The following is a 20,522-nucleotide window of genomic DNA, read 5'->3' as shown; positions in this document are numbered from 1 at the left end:
AAAATTAACACATTAGGTTAATTTGAGTCAGGTCAGACTCTCAGAGAACTTTAAAAAGTGATTATATTACTGCCTCTTTCCTTTTAGAAAAAGTTTGGGTTTTTAAAATTTGTTTGTTTTGGGGTGCCTGGGTGGTTCAGTGGGTTAAGCCTCTGCCTTCGGCTCAGGTCATGATCCCAGGATCCTGGGATCGAGCCCCGCATCAAGCTCCAGAGAGCCTGCTTCCCCTTCTCTCTCTACCTGCCTCTCTGCCTACTTGTGATCTTTCTCTCTGTCAAATAAATAAAATCTTTAAAAAAATTTTGTTTGTTTTGGTTTTTGGTTTTGTTGTTTGTTTATTTTTTAGAAAAATAACTATAATTTTAATACTACACCATTGGGTTGAAATGAGAAGTCGCCAGAGAATATCTCTGCATCTTTTGAAACTTTATTGTTGAAGTCACTAACCATTTCTCATGATCCTTAGAGGAAGGCTAGTGAGCTGAGTTTCTGTCGGAGCTTAGTGCTAGAAAAGTCTGTCTCTTCTCAAAAAAATGGGTTTCTTCTCTCTATTTTATAATGAGAGAGACATAGCTAGTTTTATTTTCCCTTTTTGACTTGGTTATCAGGAAGCTCAGAACTAAATTTTATGCTCAATTACAGTAATTATCCTCATCCTTTGATTTCTTTTTTTTTAAATGATTTTATTTATTTATTTTTTGGGAGAGGGAGAGGGATAGATAGATAGATATCAAGCCAGGGGGCTGGGGAGGGGGGGATAGGGACAGAGGGAGAGGAAGAGGGAGAAGCAGACTCCCTGCTGAGCAGGGAGCCCAACAAGAGCTCAGTCCCAGGACCCTGAGATCATGACTTGATCTAAAGGCAGAGGCTTAATTGACTGAGACACCCAGGCACCCCCTCATCCTTTGATTTCTAATATTAATCCAATCTTTTCTTCTTCTCGCTAGCCACAATTAACTCTTGTCTTTCACCCTTGTTCTAATGGCTTTCCTGAACCTGTCTTTTTTATAAAATAAAATTTTAAGCAACTGGAACCCTTACTATTTACCATCAATTCTAAAATACTTTGGGAGGTAAAAGGAGAGCAATTAATAATTAAGCTGGGACAACAACTTAAACTGCGACTGTTCTGGGCAAGATAAAAACGTGGTGTCACTCTAGAAATAAATAATAAATAGATAACAACAGTTATTCCATTCTTAGTTTGGGGATAATTAAAGATAAACATATGCCCTAAATAGAGAATCAAAGTTATGTGCTTTTTATTTATTGTATGTCACATCTGTTTATTAGAGTTTGATATTTATTACCTCTTGGGAAATTTTGTAATTAGTCTCTGTATCAGTAGAGAAAAAAAATCATGAGCTTTCTTAAATGTTATTTAATTTCTACTAAAGGGGAGAAGGAGATCCTTTAGAAATGGAACAGTGATCACAATAGAAGTTTCATTTGTTTGTGATTTATGGAGACTCGGGATAAAGGCACTATTGACCAGTATCAGATTTCTAATGAGTCCATCTTGTTTTTCCTGAGCCACTTCTCATAAACTTTTGTAATATCTTGAGCAGCCAGCTGATACTATGTTCAAGCCTGTTTACAGAGCTATTAATAAATGCTATGTGGCAACTCCAGGAAGAGAGTCCAACTGTTTTTTTTTCCCTCTCCATTGGCTGAAAAGTTTTCTGCTTATTTTAAAAAATACGAGATTACCAAAGTCCTTGATATATGCTGGTTATTCTGCAAAGAAACTCGGTGAAAATAAATGTGATTCTAACTTACAACCTAATGGACTGATACTCAAAAAGAAAAGTCATTGTCAATGCCTTGATTACAAAGTCTTTCCTATAAGAAGGAGTAAGATTTCAATGTGGCACAGGTGAATTTAGAAGATGGGGATTTGTTTGTGTGTGCTCAGAATCACGCTGGAATCCAGGTTCTTGGTGGCTGCTCAGTTTTTTGAAGTAAATTAATATTCTCTGATTAGACAAATTGAAAACTTAGTAACTACCATTTTTAGATTTCTGACTACATGCCAGGTACCATGTAAGCACTTTACATGTGTTGTGTTAATCTGTTCTCAAAACAGCTCTGTGAAATGAAGGTATCCTTAGCTCCCATTTTTACAGTTATGAAACTTGAGGCTCAGAAAAAGTAAGGAAGTCACCCAAAGTCATACAGAAAATAAGGAGGAGAGGAGGACTCAAACCCCAGACATCTGATCCCTAAGCCCTGCCCTTTATACTATTTCATCCTGCCACAGTAAAAAACAAACAAACAAATAAACAAAAAACTATAAGTGTGAAAAGGTAAAGCTCAGCTCTGGGAGCATGACCAGAGAAAGGTTAACAAGAAAAGTAGCAGCCACAATTAGGTAGTGAGCACTCTATTCTAGGCGTGTTCAGAAAGATTTTACACACATCTCATGTCATTCTCACGACAGACCCATGAGAAAGGTACTATGCCCATTTTACAAAGTAAGAAACATGCTGAAGAAAGTGATGCATGTACCCCAACACTCCTTGCAACATTTATTTCCCTGGTTAGTTCCCACATTAAGGATGGTCCTGATGGCTTTTATCCTTATTATCATTCTCCTTTTACAGATAAGGGTATTGAAAAATCAAGAGCTTAAGTTATTTCCCCAAGGCCATGGTCATTGTCAGAAACAAGATTTGAACCCAGCTGCTTTTATACCTAGCCCAGGATTCTTTATTCTACACTAGGCTACCTACCTGAAATGTGGCTGTAAGGGAAAATGCCATCCTAAGCCTTTCGAGCTGACATTCATCTATAGTCTTCTGTACTGCAAGGAAAAAAATCTAAGCTTGACTTTCAAGCAGAAGCTACATATTTTCTGTTTCAGACCTGGGTATAGGACAGAACGATTTCAATTCACTTCAAGGCAGTAACAAACCCAGCTAAGGTTAGAATGGTTGGCAAAGGGCTTCTCCTCTTGCCCTTCTCCCTGATTGAACAACAGTGAAGATTTTTGTAACTCACACGGTTATCGGTATTGTCTACAACTTATCAATTAATGGGAAACAAAGAATAACAGAATCTATAAGAATATAGATAATAGTGACCATTTATTGAGTGCTCCCTTTGGGCTAGAAAATGGTTTATGCCCTTCCTCATCTCATTCTCTCAACTTCAAAAGGTGCTGCTATTTTTTTTTAAGATTTTATTTATTTATTTGACAGAAATCACAAGTAGGCAGAGAGGCAGGCAGAGAGAGAGAGGGAGAAGCAGGCTTCCCGCTGAGCAGAGAGCCCGATATGGGGCTCGATCCTAGGACCCTGGGATCATGACCTGAGCCGAAGGCAGAGGCTTTAACCCACTGAGCCACCCAGGCGCCCCAGGTGCTGCTATTTTTATCAAGAGGAAAAAATGGAGTGTTTCAGAGGTTAAGTAACTTTCACATCACTCAGCTGGTGGCGGCGATTTTATTTTATTTTTTTAAGATTTTATTTATATGTCAGAGAAAGAGAGAGAGAAAGCTCAAGCAGGGGGAGCAGCAGGCAGAGGGAGCCTTCCCTGCTGAGCAAGGAGCCCAATATGTGACTGGATCCCAGGACTCTGGGATCATGAGCAAAGCTGAAGGCAGACGCTTAACCAACAGAGCCACCCAGCTGTCCCTGCTGGTGGCGATTTTAATCCACCCCTCTCTAAACCGCTAGTCTCCTGATTCCATAAAGTCCAGCCCCCTCTAGGTAGAGATCTGTCCAGACCAAGTGTTCCAAATCCTTCAAACCCTTCCTGCCACACAGCACTAAAGTGAGATACTTACAAACACATTAAGACAGGGCAGTGCATGTACATTTGTTCACATCCCTGTCATACCTTTACGCCTCTAGTCTATGAATCTCCTTGTTTCTTTGTAGCAGTTACCCCTAGCTGAAAGTATCCAACTTGTTTGCTTGTAATTTGTCTGTCATTCCTGCTGGAATGCAAGCAAGCTCGGTGAGAGGAGGGTGGAGCTTGTTCTCCTGCGGCTGGATTTCCAGTCCCTGCCACAACACTTGGCACAAAGAAATTGCCTGATAAATGGTTACCCCAATGGTGAATGAACCCATGAACCCCAAAAGCTGACGATGTCCCTGATGAAGAAAAGGGAGATTCCCTTTCTCTGGTAAACTCCTTGATTAGAGAGAGAGGGGGAGAGAAGAAGAGAGAGAGAGAGAGAGGGAGAAGGAAAAAAAAAAAGGCTTTGGAACAGTCATTTCTAAAAGGCAAAGAATGCCTTGGTTTGCTAAGGTTTACAGAGAGCTGTGATTATGAGCTTTGAGAGCCCTTGCTCCTTAAACATTTTGTCTGATTTTTTATCTTGGTAAACCTCTGCTAGGAATTCTGGCAACTCCCCTTCCTCACTCCCCCATCCCTCTTCTCCCTGTCCACCTCCAGTGAATTCACATCCTTCTGCTGACCAGCTGCATATCCGGGTTCGCAGACGGAGGCCCAGGTGGCTCCCCACTAATGGCTCATCCGTTATCTGTGTGAAGAGCCAGTGCCTTTTCTGACTAGATTTTTTTAAAGCTAAATTGACCTTTTTTAGGGGAAAAAAGTGTTCTACAGAAAGCAGTGTCTTGCTCTCCATTCATTTCTTCTTTCCATTTTCCTACTGTTGAGAATTGTCTTCTGCCATGCTTTCTGAGCCACCAAATCGCTACCCTTCCTGCATAGCCATTGCCCCCATATTCTTAACTCAACGTTTGGATATTTTTACAACACATATTCGGTTTGAAAGATAATACTGATAACTTGTTTTATATGAACACTTATACACCAGGACCCCGTGAGGCACTGACTTCATTGGAATACTTTATGGCTTAATACATCTGAATGATTTATATCTCGTTTTGTCTAAGCATTTATGCTAATAAATTTAACAGATTTCCCCAGCACTGCCTGGTCCTTCGTTTTCTTCAGAGGGTCAAAGTGAGAGGAAAATAAAGCAGTGTGTTACTAAAGAAAGAAGGAAGAATTTGACCTAACCGATTTAGAACACAAATAAAATTATAACACAAATAAAATCCCTGATTACAGTTAAGCTGGAGCAACAGTGAAAAAGAAGTTCCTAGGTCCAGATAGATTTCTGTAATTAAGCTGTTTCTCAAAAGCAGAATAGCAAAATGACAGAATATTTAGCAAGCTAATTTACTAAGGAATATTTTGGTCCCATATAATTAAATCCAACCCTTAAGAAAAAAGAAAAAACTGACAACTGTTAAACTGAGTGCAGTCGGGAGAGGGAAAGGGATAAGATAAAATCCAGTCTATAAAATATAGTCCATTATCTTTTATAGGTTAAAAAAAAACACTAAAGAATACTTGGAAAGAATCTTCTGAGATGGAAAGATTTTAAGATTGTGTGGGGATTTTTTTTTTTTTTTTTACAGGTGCAGAATATAAGTTGGATTTTTTTTCCCTTGTTTTTTTTTTTTCTTTTTCCCATTTTTTCCCCTGTTGTTTGCAAAGTTGAATCCGGGGTCAGGAGTTCTAATTGTAACCTCAGACTGGAATTCCAGATGGTGCGCTTAGGACTGGGAGCAACTCTCAGTTCATCAATTTCATGGGCCTACGTATCTGCTCTGGCCACGGCCCGGCCTCCATCCCCACTGTGGCATTAATGCAGAACAAATTGAGACATATCCTCTATATAATTAGTTCCAGAATTTAAAAAGATTTACGGTATAATAATAGAGGCAGCGCTGCGGAATCCTTTCAACGGGGACTCTCTGGGAGCTTGGGGACCAACTCGCGGTGGCATCAGAATAGACGGGTAACTCTGGCCGTTCCAGGAACTGCAAGCTGGGGGAGAGGGAAAAATTTTGCAGCGCCTAGGCTGCGGCGCTCACCGGTCCTGAACCCCCAAACTGGGTCAGAGAAAGGAGTTTGTACTGTAGACGAAAGGTTGTTAAAAAAAAAAAATCGAGTTATTTTTCAAATGAGCAGAGAAAGCCAGGGTGGGGGGACAAAGGCGAGGGGTACTCTCTAACAAAAGTCCCTCGCTTACTTTTTTTTTTTTTTTTTTTTTTTTAAATTTAAAGAAATGAAGCTGGGGTTTCTACTGCAAGCACGGGGCTGGAAACCTGCTAAGCGCCTACGGAGATGCCGGGGGGTAAGCAGATCCCCAAGAGTTGGAGTGGGCAGGGAGGGAGGAGTAGCTGTTGGGCTGCTTGCTGGTCCTGCGCGTGGAGCTCGGGGCTTAGCCCCTGCCCGAGGTGCTCACGGAGCGCCAGTTCCTCCTGGGCGGCTGGTGGTGCAGCCACTCCTCTTCTGCGTCTCCAGCCCCAGCCCTTGACAGATCGCAGTGCTTTGAGTGTTTATTCAGTTGTCGGCGACCGCGGGGTGACGCCCAGAGCGCAGCCTGGGAGTACGCGCCGCTCCCTGGGGCCGCGGCTGCAGGGCCGGCTCGGCTCTTGGTCAGATGCAGTTGACAGCCCCCAGGTCAAAGGGGCGGAGGAGGGGGGCGGTTAGAGGTCCTTGGGACCCTCTACCACTCAGCGGTGATTTTTGATCTCCCAATAATTAAGCACCTTCCAGGCCAGGATGACTTTTACCAATGTATCCGAGCCACTTGGGTTTTCATTGTCCCTCTCTCCCTCCCTTCTTTACAGCCCATTCCATTAGCTCTACGGAGGCAGAAAGGGAGGGGGATAAAGGCCTGACTGAGCTAGACGCCGTCGAGAGATCTGGGTTCCAGCTCGGCTTGGGCACTATTTTGCCATGTATCCTTAGTAATAGTGACAACGATTGTAACGTTTATCGAACGCGTGAAACCAACACTATTCTCTGGTCTAATCCCCACGACTCCACGAAGTGGACGCTAGTATTGCACTATCCCATCTCATCAATAAGGAAACTGAGGCTCAGAGAAGCTATGGAAGTCCTCTAGGGTTACACAGCTGTTACCCGGCGGACCTGAGATTCCACTCTCTGACTACCAATTCCATCCTCTTAACCACCGCGCTCTACAGCTGCCTTTCCTCTCTCTGCCTGGGCCTCAGTTTCCTTCTCTGCAGACGGGGAGTTGTATTTCCATTCCTGCCAAATGGTGATTCAGACAAATCCTCTGTGCCGTAAGTCTCAGCGCTGACGGGAGTGGAAAGGTGGATCAGAGAAGGGAGCGGCCAGGTCTCCGCTGCGCTCATTTCCTTGGGCCTCGAGCTACGGAGGTGCCGGTGAGCGCCCACCTGCCGAGGCAGGCAGAGTTCCTCCCGGCCAGATACTCTGTCCCTCAGCCTGGCGGGCCAGCTTAGCGGGCGCGTCTGCCTGGATAACCGCCGAGCTCCGGCAGAATAGGTTATTCAAGGGGAAAAGGGGGACCTCAGTGTGCGGGTTTCCCAGCGTTGGGCCTGGGGCTCCTGGGCTTCCGGGGATGCGGATGGGTGGGGGCGTTCGGAGACCTCCTCTCCCGCGAGGCCCTCCGACTTCGAGCGGCGGCAGACGCGCAGCACTTACTTCCCGGCCCTGCGGGTTGCAGGGAACTCCTCCCACCGTTTCGGACTACGGTGCCGGAGCGAGGAGGCAAGCCAGGATTGAAGCGGGGATCACACTACCGCTCTACCTCCCTCTGGGATTCTCAGGCAACAAATGGCGGAGGGAAGAAAAGTCCTGAATTTCCTCGGCCCCCCCTTTCTTCTCACTCCACCCCACCCCACCCCTGAACAAAAACTTTTTTAAAAACGTAAAGGCGCAAAATTAAGCACCTCTGTCCTATCTGGGATTCAAAACCACAAAAGCTCACGTTCAGGTCACCTTCCCCCCAAAGACCCCCAAAACTTTGCAGAAGAGTATAAAAAAGAAACAATATCGACCTTTTCGTTGGCAAATAAAAATCCCTGACTTTTCGTAAAGGTCTCTCCTTCCCTCGTGGCGCTTGAATGAATCCTAGTTAAGAAAAACTCCTTCGACGTTGAAATAAAAGTGGTGGGTGTGAGCCAGGGGTCTGCGGAGTTCTAGGGGCAACTTGGCCTGAGAAGTTTCATCTCCCGGGGCCTTTCTGCACCAAAGGGACCAGAGGCGCATGCCGTCTTCCCAGCTCTCCAGCCCCGCTGCAGGTTTCCAGACTGCACTTGCGAGAGCGTAGTGGGCAGCTCACAGAGTGTCGGGGAAGAAGGAGCTGGCCTCCAGAACCTTTTCAGTTCTTTAAAGAAAAGATAAAGCTTCTGAGTGGAGACAAGCACAGTCATGCACCAAAGTAGCGCAGAGAGGGGCAGGACCTCTAGGTGGCCGGGGGAACCAGCGGATAGCGCGCGTTCCCGACCTTTGCCCTCACCGTCTCTTGCGCCTTTAGGACGAGCGACCCCAAGAGGAGGGAATTTTGTTTGGTGTGTAGGCTCTGAGCCTCGGGTTCGCAGCCAGAACTCAGGTCTACTTCATTTACTCAGCGCAAGTTCAAGTTAACTAAAACCAAAGCGCAAGAAAATGAAGAGCATGCCACGGCTTTTAAAACGTTCCGTTTCTTTGTAAAACTGCAACTACCACGGTTGTCGCTTCGCAAGGGCTTGGTGGAGAGGTGCGCGCCCTTCCGCGGCCAGCCTGGAGGAAGAGGCCTGGCGGCCACCGGCTGCTGCCCGCCCGCGCTCCTGGCGGTTCCAGGCTGCGCCGTCGCCGCTGCCTCCTGGGCGTTTCCACGAGCCCCGAAACGCACTCCAACCCGGGTTCCCAGCGCTTCTCCTTGCCTAGGATCCGCATCCCCTTAAACCCTGACTACTGTGGAAGAGCCAAAAACCGAAACAAAACCTCAAACACCCGCCCTGAGGCGCGGGGCTCCCACAGAGTAACCAGGTGAAGAGAGGAGTCTGATGTGGCGAAGTTCAGCGCTCGGAACTCCCAACCGTGAGAACACTGCCCTGGACCGTGGGCCACTAAGGGGTTTCCCTCGTGGTCCTCCTAATCGGTTTGCGTCCCCTCATCAGTCACTGCTTATCCAGAATGGTATCCTCCACCGTGAGCGGAGGCCGAGGGCGGCGGTACTGGCTGCAGGAGACAACCTCTCCCCGGGGGACTTGGACTTGGAATCCTCCCCACCTCTCAACCTCCATACTGGGCTCCAGGATTCTCCGGTCAGAATGCGTGCAAGCTCTGGGTGTTCCCCTAAAAGCTTTCCCGGCTTCACCGAATTAGAGTTAAATATCCCTCACTAGGAAAGGAGATTAAGTGCCGCTGACACCAGTGTTTAGGCAGGCGACAACTGCCCTCGTCTGGGCACGAACCTCATCCAGTAACCAACTACTAGACGATCGAAATATGCCTTTTATCACAGCTGAAGCACCGCGCCCCCCAGGTCACCCACGTTCACCTTGCGCGTGGCCTCTGGAACCCATAAAGTGTGACCCCCACCCCAAGTGAACCTGAGATTACGGCCACCACTCCTGCCCGGCTGCACAAGAAGCAGGAGCTGGACTTTCGGGATCTGAGTAAAGGAACTGGCCTCTCTGAAGCTCTGGAAAGTTTTCAGTGCTTTCCTGAAGTTCCCGCCCTCGCGGAGCTCACCTGCCCCTCCCTTGAACCCGCCCTCTCAGATTAACACCCCCCCCCCCTCGCCACCACCACCACCACACACACACACACACACACACACACACACACAGGGATGCAGTGGGGACATTCGCTGCTCACCTGGAGAGACTCGCCAGTGCCCCGAGGCGCCCACACTTGCAAAGGCCGAGAAGGGGAGGTGGGGGTAGGGCTGCGTCCCGTAGGCGGGCTGAGAGCGCGTGGCTGGTAGGAGAGGAGGGTGTCTCCCAGAGGTAACGCTCTCTCAGGCCCGCCCCCCACCCCCGCGGCGAGGGCGCCCCCACCGAGCCGCGCGCACTGCCTGGCCCGGCTTAGGCAGCGGTGTGAATGGAGCGGCCGAGGCTTCTGGCTCCTCCTCCTCCCCCGCCGCCAGCCCCTCTTATTTGAGCTTTGGGAAGCTGGGGGCAGCCAGGCAGCTGGGGTAAGGAGTTCAAGGCAGCGCCCACACCCGGGGGTTCTCCGCAACCCGGCCGTCTGTGCGCTCCCCCCTTCCCACCCGCCCTCCCACTCACTCACTCACTCACTCACCCACCCACCCAGAGCCGGGACCGCAGCCCAGGAGCCGGGGCCCCGCCGCCTCCTTGCCGCGATCCTGGACTTCCTCCTGCCGCAGGAGCCAGCTTCCACGTGTGCCCCGGAGCCGGCGTCTTCACACTCTCTCCGCTCTGGGTCTGGGTGCCTTCAGCACCCCGAGCAGCCGGGGCTCCGGGGCCCAGGCGGCCTCTGGGCCAAGTTAGGTGCGGCCGAGTACAGCGCCGAGCGTCTGCGAGGCCGAAGGAGCCGCGGGGCATCCGGGGCTGAGCCGCAGCAAATGGGCTCTGACGTGCGGGACCTGAATGCGCTGCTGCCGGCGGTACCCTCGCTGGCTGGCGGCGGTGGCTGCGCCCTGCCCGTGAGCGGCGCCGCGCAGTGGGCGCCGGTGCTGGATTTTGCACCCCCGGGCGCCTCGGCTTACGGTTCGCTGGGCGGTCCTGCGCCGCCGCCGGCCCCGCCGCCACCCCCGCCGCCGCCGCCGCCTCACTCGTTCATCAAACAGGAGCCGAGCTGGGGCGGCGCGGAGCCGCACGAGGAGCAGTGTTTGAGCGCCTTCACCGTGCATTTCTCCGGCCAGTTCACCGGCACAGCTGGAGCCTGTCGCTACGGTCCCTTCGGTCCTCCTCCGCCCAGCCAGGCGTCCTCCGGTCAGGCCAGGATGTTCCCCAACGCACCCTACCTGCCCAGCTGCCTCGAGAGCCAGCCCGCTATCCGCAACCAGGGTAAGCGGGCCGGGGGAGCGCCCTCTACACGCGGGGTGGCGCCGGGGCTGTCGCCTCGCTCTAGCACTCCCCGGTCCTTTCCCTTCCCTGACCCCGGCTCTTAACCGGCTGCCCCCCACCCCCACCCCAGACCACGAGGGTAGCGGAAGCAGCGGCTTGGGGAGAGGAGGCAGGGGAGAGGGAGTACGTGCTGGCGGAGGCCCCTGACATCCTGCAGAGCCGGGAGCCAGACTGGTTCGCATGAGCCGGGAGGTCATCTGGGGCCCCTCGGACCCCAGGAGATCCCAGGACTGCTAGACTCGGAAGGAGTCGGAAGAGGGAACCGGTGCAGTGTCTGGCTCTGTCTCAGGAAGGTGCTCTGTGGCTCAAAGCACCACGGGACTGTTATTAGGCACTGGACCTTTGTAGCTTTCAGACTGTGGGACCAGCACCGGGTGAGCAGCCCGTGTTCCTACCCCGCGCGGAAATGTCAGGAGCCGCTCCAGCCTTCACGGCGATGGCACACATTAGACGTTCGATAAGTATCACGGAACAAGGAACGAGGACATGTACGGGCTAGCAGCTAAACAGTGGCTTTCCTGGAACCATGGCCGTGTTCGCGTCTGGTAGTATAAAAGCCCATGTCTCCTGGGTTCCAGCTCAGGCGGCGTCCGTGAGAGCTCCAGGGCTGGAAGAGAACTCTGTTTATCCTGCTCCAAGCTGTGTGGGACCGGGTCCTCCGAGAGGCGGTGGAACGAGGCCCAAGCATGGGTCTTCCTTTCAGCGCGCCTTGGTGCCTTTTTGTCGTTAAACTCGGAGCTCAGCTGATTTTTGCAAGACAGGGGGGTCAGAACAAGAACGGTTTATTTGCCGACTTCAGTGTACATCGAGGGACTCAGCCAGTAGTGTCCCCATCCCGCCCTGGCTCCCACACACCTACTTAACGTTTCTCAGGAACTAGCGCAGAGCCAATCAGGCTGGGCCCTTGTAGTTTGTTTTCTAGTTTGATACTAATTGGACTTCTGTGCTCTTTGAGAGTTCATTCCGTATTTTAGGAAATGTCTTACAAACGCCATGGCGGATGCTTTTGCTGGAGCAAAATTTCCCGCGGACCTAAGGGACTAGGATGTTTCTGGGCTGCGTGGGCCGGGAGAACAGAGGATGTACCGTTTGCGGGAGGTGCCAGGGCTCCCCAAGCGCAGAAGGGCTCAGGGCTTCTGGTCCATGGTCAGTGCCAACACCTTCTAAATGAGTATCTTCAGGTGGTCCCTAGCTAAACCCAGCCTGCAGCACCTGGCTCACCAGAAGCCCCAGTGAAATCGAAACCACTCTCCCCTCTTCCTTTAGGGGACTCGAGGTCCGTGGTCTGTGGCGGAACCTCAAGCAGCACCCGGGGGGGGGCCTCCATTCCGGGTGTTTGCTACATGGAAGTTAGTGTTTGCCACTCAAGGGATGTTGGAATAACTCAGTGTCGATTCAGAGCCTTATGTTCTCTGAATGTCACCTCTGATTAGCAGGCTGTTACCTTTTACAAATCTCCAGTTCTCAGTTTCCCCATCTGTAAGAGGAGAGCAGAGGTGAGCAACTTGGGTGTTGTCCCCCACCTGAAGTTCTATGCCACTGGAGCAGAAGCCCAACTTTCCCCTGGCTTGGGGCTCTACATTCCAAAGGCAGCAGACCATCTAAAATTGGCTGAACCAGAAATGGCAAGACTGGCAGGCAGGTGTGTGACGTGAGTGAATCTGAGTGTGGATGTGTGCTCTTTGGAGGCCCGGAGACGCCATTTGGTCTGTTTCTGGGGCTTCAAAATACTACTGTGCTGTTAGCATTTATTTGAGTGCATCTAGGTTCTGGGGGGATTTTTGGAATCTGGAATCTGGATGCTGTTTGGGTCTCTTCTATAGGCAGTTCTGGTGCCTAGGATCCCATCAGTTCAGCATGGGGTTGGTTGCCAAAGAGATATAAGGCTTGGGAGTTGGGGACCAGGACTAGCAGGTAAAGGAGTTCTCATCTCCATCCTGGGGAAAAGCCCAGCGGAAAGCCAGCTCCAGACACGTGCCACACCTGTAAGGCAGTTCTCTTCTGTGGGTTTAGTTTTTTCTTGCACTGAAAATGTAAGTGGGTCATGCTCGCCTGGCTGGTGGGACTTACTGGGCAGCTGGGGGTTAGGGTGAGATGTCAGGAGCTGCTCCAGCTTCAGTCCTAGCCTTGGCAACCCCAAGGCCTGGAGATTCTGGATTAATTCTCTTGACTTCTGGGATTCCTGTGGCTCCCCCAGGAATGCAATCTAGCAGGAGGCTTGTGTTGGGGGAAGCAAGGGCATCAGCTCCTTCCTCAGAGTATGGGAATGGCCATCAACAGACTCCAGACCAAGCTCCAGCAGAGAGAAATCAAGACTCTGAATCCCTGTCCCTAGGCAAAGCAGCCTAACCCTGGCCCACAGGAGAGGACAGTTGGCACCACCAGGCATCATGCCACCCCCCTCCCTTTCCCATTTCTTAAACAGGATAGATGGTGTCCTAAACTTCCAAACATTAATTCAGCAAACATTTATTGAGCATCTACTCTGTACTCTGTACATCGCACTGGCGATGAAGCATTAAGGCAGTGTGCATGTTTGCATATTGGAGTGCATGGAGTCTGACATTGGAGGACTCCCTTATTTCTGGATGAGAAAATCTAGGCTCTAAGAGATTAGGTGTGCAATAGGTCGCTCTGAGGTACAGCTGGGACTCACACGCAGACCATACTAGGCTATTTCTACCCCCTTTTCCAGGGATCTTGGTCCTTTTGTTGAGATGGATTTCCTTTGCCCTGTTGGAGGGGCACTGAACCGACAGTAGTCTGTGTGTGAGGTTTGTTTAGATGGTTTGTCAGGGCAGAAGTGGGGTGAGGACTTGGATAGTCCCAGATTAATGAATTGAAGGGGGAACCCCAAAACCCCCAAACGATTGCTTGTCAGTCAGCCTCTGATTCCCTCAGCTGGAGGGGGCTCAGAATCCGTGCAGGAGGCGGCCTTGGCATCACCACCAGGTCACCCTAGAATCAAGTGTAGAGACCAGTTGTACCCAAGGGCGAAGGGGGCCCCCCTTTGGGTCACGTTGGAGAGGGTATTTCGTTGGGGGACAGATTTGTCCTTATTCTGCCGCGGCAATGGAGTCATCATTTTCAGCCTTCTGCCCCTCTCCCTGACGGAGCCTGCTGTCCACTTTACCGTCCAGCTCTTGGGAAGCCAGGCCCGGCCAGCCTGTTCCCGGGTTCCTCCGCTGCCGCGCGCGGGGGAGGGAGGCGCAGAGCGTGTCTCGCCTCTCCGCGCGGTCAAGGTTGCACTCCCTTTCCCGGCAGAGACTAACCATGGGAAAAGCGCTACCTTGGACGCTTAGAGCCTCTCCCTTGAAGGCTTGTACAAGAAGTCTTTGAACACGCTGCCCCTTTTTGCCCGCAACAGTTCCTCCCTGGGCCCCCGCCCCCGCACTCTCCGCCCCTGGCCCGGTGAGAGGCCCCAGGACAGCGTGATCTAATCAGTCCCGGGTCCGATAAGTTTCTAATTAAAAGAGCCCTCTGTCCCTTCCGCAGGCGCCTTCAACACGGGGGTCGTGAGGAAGGGGTTGGAGGCTGGCCCCTACCCCGCCTCCCCACACCCGGTCTGCGTGACCTGTCCGGGAGGGGCCCTTGGGAGCCTTGCGGGGCGCGGAGTAGACGGGGCCGGTTGGGGAGCTGCAGCCCGCAACCTTACAGTTGCAGAGCCCGCCTCCAAGGACAGCACGTGCTCCAGGCCACTGCCTACCCATCTGCTCAGCAATGGAGAAGGGTTCGTCTAGAGACAATTTCTTTGTGGTTTGTTTCTTCTTCTATTTAAAAAAATGCATCTTTTCAAAATTCGGCCTTCTCTCTGCAAAATTGGGTACTGAGAGCCACATTTCGTTTGTAAGCTGACAGGTAGGCCTCAAAGAGGACCGTGCCTTCTCTCCCAGAAGGAAGCCCAGCTCACCCAGGCCTGACAGCTAACGGGGCCCGGGTCATCTTTGCCTACTTAGCAGGCGAGAGATGTAGGACTTTGGGGTCATGCAAGTTACAAAAGTTGGTGGTTTTTAAATTGTCAACCTGTGGCGCCAAGCAGTGCTTGAGATTTTGCCTGCCTGGTAGGATCTGCTTTGGACCTGCCTTGACCCTGTCTCCCACTCAGACACACCGCACTGCCCCGAGTGGACAGAAGAAGCTCCGGTTTTGTTTTTGTTTGAGGGGTATGTTTCAATGATGGGGTAACGGCCTCCTAGTTCTGTCTACCCTAAGTCTTCACAAACACTTGTTGCAGACCCTCTGTCATGCCTGGGGCAAGAGTGGGTATTTGACCCATCCCACTCCCAAAAATTGAGTGGAGTTTCGAGATCCAGCGCAAGGGCTGGGAGGGGTTTGGGAGAATGTGCGGGGATGGATCCACAGCGTGGACCTCCTGTAAGCGTAAGTGAGCAACTGGGCGGATCTCATTTGCCCCTGGGCCTGAACCTCAGGCCAGAGACTCTGGGGCCTGCGCATAAAAGGAGAGAATCCCACCATTCCGTTCAGGGCCCCGGGACTGACCTTTATCGTAGTTGGAGGATGCTTTTTCCCCAGCGGTGGCAACAGTTTTCCAGGAGCTGTTTCAAGCAATTTAATAATAACCACAAAAGGAGACCACATTTTTCTTTCTTTCTTTTTTTAATAAAGATTTTATTTGTTTATTTATTTATTTGACAGAGAGGGGGAGACAGAAAACACAAGCAGGGGGAGGGGCAGAGAGAGAGGGAGAAGCGGACTTCCCGCTAAGCAAGGAGCTCGACCCGGGCTCAATAGCAGGACCCTGGGATCATCACCTGAGTCGAATGCAGCCATTTAAGGACTGAGCCACCCAGTGGCCCCGCGAGACCACGTTTTTCAATCAAGACACCACATTCTATTACTCAGCCTTCGGAGAGTCGGAGAAGAACAGTCGATGTTGCCCTTGGTTGCACTGTAGGGAAACTGGGGGACCCGTGCGCTGCCCTGGAGGGAAAGGGAGTTACAGTGTCAGGTACACTCTAAAACAGGCAGCTTCCTCTCCTGGGGCGCGAGGAACCCCACGATGGTGGTCAGAGTAAGGACGAACGGGATGCGAATTGCATCGGAGAGGGGTAGAAGGAGGGCACAGGGCCGACGCCCGCGGGCCCAACTGAAAGGGCCCCTTTCTTTTAATCCTCACCAGCTTTCCTGAGGGCCTTAGATGTCGTGGTGTTAGGGTCGCGCAGCCTCAGATAACATTACTCAGTAATGACTCTTTCCATCTAAGGCCCATGCCGTTTAACTGGCTCCGAGTAATTAATGAAAGTTGGTGCGCGGACCCCTGATTTACGGCTCCGAGTCAGCGCGGGGTCAGCTGAACAGATTCATTTCGCTCGCCCGCGCTGCCCCCGAGCAAGAGCCATGGTGTTTGTTTTTGGAGGTGAAGAACTTTCTCTGGCGAGCGGTTGGCGGTTTTCATACCTCACTTGCCTGAGGTTCGGTTCAGGAGCTGCAGACACCGTGGGAGACGAGGGGCGTACATGAATCTGGAAACGGCAGGGAGGTCAGGGTTTTACTTGGGAAAGGGCAGCTCGCCGGCCCCGAGGTCACACCTTTGCGGTTGGACCCGGCTTCCCGCCGAGAAAGTTCTGGAGGCCGATGGGGTGGCATCTTCCTCCGCTGGGGTTTCTGGTTCGGGGCCCGGGGACTCCTCGACCCCAGTTCAGGTCTCGTAGACCCACCGACCCGCCTCCCGCCCCCCCCACTCCGCTGACGCTGTGCTTCTCTCCGCCGCGCTCTCAGGTTACAGCACGGTCACCTTCGACGGGACGCCCAGCTACGGTCACACGCCCTCACACCACGCGGCGCAGTTCCCCAACCACTCTTTCAAGCACGAGGACCCCATGGGCCAGCAGGGCTCTCTGGGTAAGCAGGCGGGAAGGATGTGGGGTCCTTCTCCCCTTCTTTCGTGCCAATCCCCGGAATCCCACGACAAATTTTGAGAGAAGGGATTTTTAGAAATAATCAGCCCAGTCTCACCCAATTGAGAAGAAAAGGTTGAGTTTTGCCCCCACCCGCAGTATGTTGGTGACCGCTCTACTCAAGTCTACGAATGTCTTTTCGGTGTACTAGGAAGTAAGCGCTAAGGGAATGTGAAGTGAGAAGCAGATTAGCTCCTTACGATCTGGACTCCCTCTCTCGGCACGCCCCGGCGTCCAGGCTCATGGCCCCCAGCTTCGTCTCCGAGCCTGGCTGGGGATGCTGTCTGTCCCGGACTCTGCCCTCGTCCTCGCCCCCTGCGCTTCACCCCGACCGACTCCCACCCGGATCCCTTGCGGCGCGCTCACTCGGCTCTCCTCGGCTCTCCGCAGGCGAGCAGCAGTACTCCGTGCCGCCCCCAGTCTATGGCTGCCACACCCCTACCGACAGTTGCACTGGCAGCCAGGCCCTGCTGCTGAGGACGCCGTACAGCAGGTAGGAAAGCGCTCCGCACAGTGTCTGGGTCCCCGGGACCCCGGAGAGGGCGCGCGAACCGGAGGGAACGTCCGACGCGGGCAGCCCCGACCGCGGGCGTGCGGGGTCCTGGAGGCAAAGGACACGTTTAGCTACTTAAAGCAAATTTAAGCAGATCTCCTGATTTGAAAGAAGTAGGTTTCCTCGTCTCCTGGCGTTCTTGTTTTGAGTATAAACGAGGGAGGTTACTGTTTGAACTAGAGAACCGTGGAGCTTGGAGAAGTTGTTTTTTTAAGCGCTCCTTAAGGAGCCCTTAGCTTCCTCGGGACCAAAGATTAGACATGGAGTCCGCTCCCACTCCGTTCTTCTCACTTCTCAGACCTCTCCTCGCCCACTGGCCACACCGGCGGCCTTCTCGGGGAGTAATTCGAGGGCGCGTACGCTGGGACCACAGCCTGCTCCCCACCCCTGTGCTCCGGGGTCTGCGGCCGCCGCCGCACCCGGTGGGCGTGGTTTCCAGCGCCAGGCCCCGCGCCGGCAGCGGATCCGGACTGCGGGCAGGACCTCAGTCGGGTCGCCGTGGTGGCCTCCGGGGACGCTGCTCCAGCCCGCGTCTGTCCTCCTTCCCGTTCCAGGGAGGCAGAAGACCAGCCTCTTTTCCTTCCAAGCTTTTCCCCCTCTGTCCCTTGTGCGTTCTCCCGGCCCTCGTTCCACCCTCCACCTACTCTCCCCCAAATTTATTCTTCAACTTTGGGTGAACTTGGCCGGCATCCCGCTTCTCCGATAGGGTTGCCTAGTAACTGGTGCACACACCGGCGCGCGGGGCTGGAAGGTGGGGCGGGCGGAGGGAAGTGGCGGCTCTCGGCCTTTGAGGCGGGGACTGGGCGAGCATTACCTCATATTCCACCCCTGCCCCCCACCTCGGTGCTGCGGGGATCCTGATACCGACTGCCCCCAAACTCATCTCCATCCTCCCCCCTCCGCTCGAGTACCCGGGGCTGACGTCAAGGGAAGGAGGTAGTGAGGTAATGAAGGAAGGAAAAGCTCCTGCCCTGGGAGATTGGGTGGGGGGGATGGCCGCGCCTGGAGGACCTCCAGTCCCACAGGTGGAGGAGGGGAAGGAGGCTTCGCTCCCTAGCCGGCTGCGGCGCATCCTAAAGTCTCGGTGTGCTTATGAAATTGAGCCTGGTACTGGTCTGGTTCTCCTATCTGGGGGAAGTACAGGGTCGAGCCCCTTCGAGTTCTGTATGCCTGAGGCAACACGGACTTCAGAAGTCTTCCCTTTTGATGGGGGAAATCTGGCATATCTAATTGGATCTTGGATTCAAGATCACTCTCCTTCCCTTCCCCTTCCTTTCGCCTTTTCTTTTTTTCTTTGAGCGAGAAGGAGCAAAGAAATGCTTGAAGGTTGCTGAGAGAGCGCGGAAGAATGACCGTACCTCCTCATCCTCCTTTTCTTTCTCACTAGCTAGAATCCAGTTCTGTTCTTTGGCACCTCAGTGCTTCCCCTCGGTGGTTCCCAGCACTGGAAAGCACGCAGAACCCACAACCATTCTCTGTTGCGAACACTCCCACTCCCTCCCATCAAAACTGTGGTGGCAGGGCCATTCCCATCCTTTTTGAGGAACTGTTCCTACCATTACCAGAGTGGCATTGTTGTAACTGGAACAGCCATTGGGGGTATAGTTGGAATGGTTCCCCATGGGATGGCCTTGGCCCACTCCTCCCTTTTCAGTTCCTGACTGGAGACTTACCCCCAGGTAGAGAGGAAGCCTTTGACACTGGAGTGGGTGGTAGTATATCCCTTTGGGGTTTGGAGTCTGGGAGGCATTGGTTCAAAGGGACACAGACACTCACACATTTCTTACTCTCCTCTCTCCCAAGCCTAGAGCCACACTAGGAAGGGGCCATCAGAGGGTCTAGCCTAGAAAGAGGAGGTGGGGATAAAGTGATCACAGCCACTGGTTTAACAACAATTCTGAAACTGAGTCCCTGTGGTGGATTTTGACAAGGGCTGAAATTGTGGTTGCCATGGAAGTGGGAAAAGTCACTTGGATTGCATTTTATAGGTAATATTCTCACATTTGTAATCCAGCTTCTGAATGTCCACTCTATAGAGCAATTTTGTCAGGTTCATCTTTTGGAAATATTTGCTTAACCCTTTCTTCTTTCTACATAATTGGAATTTTTTTGCTTCTTGTTTTTTTTTTTTGTATTTATATCACAAAAATAGCATTTTATTCTGTTAGAGGAAATTTCGAAGCGATAACTCCTAAGCAAGAAATTATGACTCCTGTAGGAAAAGAGTTTGCTCCCTCGAAGTCTGTACTGTCTTTGAAGTTCCAGTCACCCTAAATTCATAACATTTCTAATCACTTTTCAAAAGTCAGGTACTTCCCCTGCAATAATGATGAATGAGCAGGTGTAAGAATGTTTTAAAATTGGTTCTATGCATTGACACTACCGCAGTTATGTCATTTCCTTTCTTTTTCACTCTTAAAAAAAGTCTGAAAGGGTATTGAAATGCTTTTGCGAATGCAGTGTTTGAAAAAGCATAGGAAACACTAGTAAATGTTAATCACCGAATGGCATAACATTTGGGTTTTAGAGTTCACTGGTGCTTCTTTGGTCCCTGGCTCCATTCCCTTCTGTCTAAAATTGGGACCTCCTGGGAAAGGCTTGCCTGTATTTCGTTTGCCTTGTTGCACTTGACCCCCTGGGGCAGCCTGCCCAGACTCTTCCCCACTGTTCTTCCAAAGCTTTTTGTCTCTCCAATCTTGAATTTAATCTTCCTTCCCAGCATGAAATAAAGGTATATATATATATATATATATATATATATATATATATGGAATAAGCAGTGTGCAATGTGAATTTGTTTTGAGGAAATTCTCAAAATTCTCTTCTTGTTAGGAGGGAACTGTCCAGTGATTCTCTCTTCTCTCTCAGGTAACAGATCTGAGAAGTTATGGCTGTGCCCCTTTGTGTGTAGATGGGCATAGTAGTGAATAGAAAAATGTCCCCAGGCAACTTATGGGAGGTGATAGACGATGGTTTTCCCCATCCTCTCTGCCACTTTCCATTTTGAAGGTGGGTAGAGGTCCGTCGAAAGGTCGCTAAGGCTTCTGAGACCAGATTTCAGCCCCTAGGGGACCAGTGATCATAGCTGGGGGAGAAGTGAGTAAACCGTGAGGGTTTGTTGCATGCTGGCTATGTGCTGCTGGCCACTGAGCTAAGTGCTTCACTCAGTTCCTTCATTTAGTTCTAAGTTCTTTGTAGATGCTTGAATCTCCA

General features: G+C 51.5%; 1 protein-coding gene and 1 long non-coding RNA gene across 2 annotated transcripts in view; one reads left to right on the top strand and one right to left on the bottom strand.

The window, feature by feature from the left end:
* LOC125079623 (uncharacterized) overlaps positions 1–9,915 on the bottom strand; it is a 98,968-nt gene extending 89,053 nt beyond the window's left edge. Inside the window, exon 1 of the long non-coding RNA XR_007121157.1 lies at positions 9,625–9,915. This is a non-coding gene — a long non-coding RNA (uncharacterized LOC125079623). The remainder of the gene's footprint in view (positions 1–9,624) is intronic.
* A 312-nt stretch (positions 9,916–10,227) lies between these two features.
* The window catches only part of WT1 (WT1 transcription factor), a 48,223-nt gene continuing 37,928 nt past the window's right edge, over positions 10,228–20,522 (top strand). Inside the window, exons 1-3 of the mRNA XM_047693412.1 lie at positions 10,228–10,778; positions 16,578–16,700; positions 17,147–17,249. Coding sequence (XP_047549368.1) covers positions 10,334–10,778; positions 16,578–16,700; positions 17,147–17,249 — 671 coding nt within the window. The 5' untranslated portion in view covers positions 10,228–10,333. The remainder of the gene's footprint in view (positions 10,779–16,577; positions 16,701–17,146; positions 17,250–20,522) is intronic.

The sequence above is a fragment of the Lutra lutra genome, chromosome 10 (genome assembly GCF_902655055.1).
Source record: "Lutra lutra chromosome 10, mLutLut1.2, whole genome shotgun sequence".
NCBI classification, from domain to species: domain Eukaryota; kingdom Metazoa; phylum Chordata; class Mammalia; order Carnivora; family Mustelidae; genus Lutra; species Lutra lutra.
This window is presented reverse-complemented; position numbering and strand designations above follow the sequence as displayed.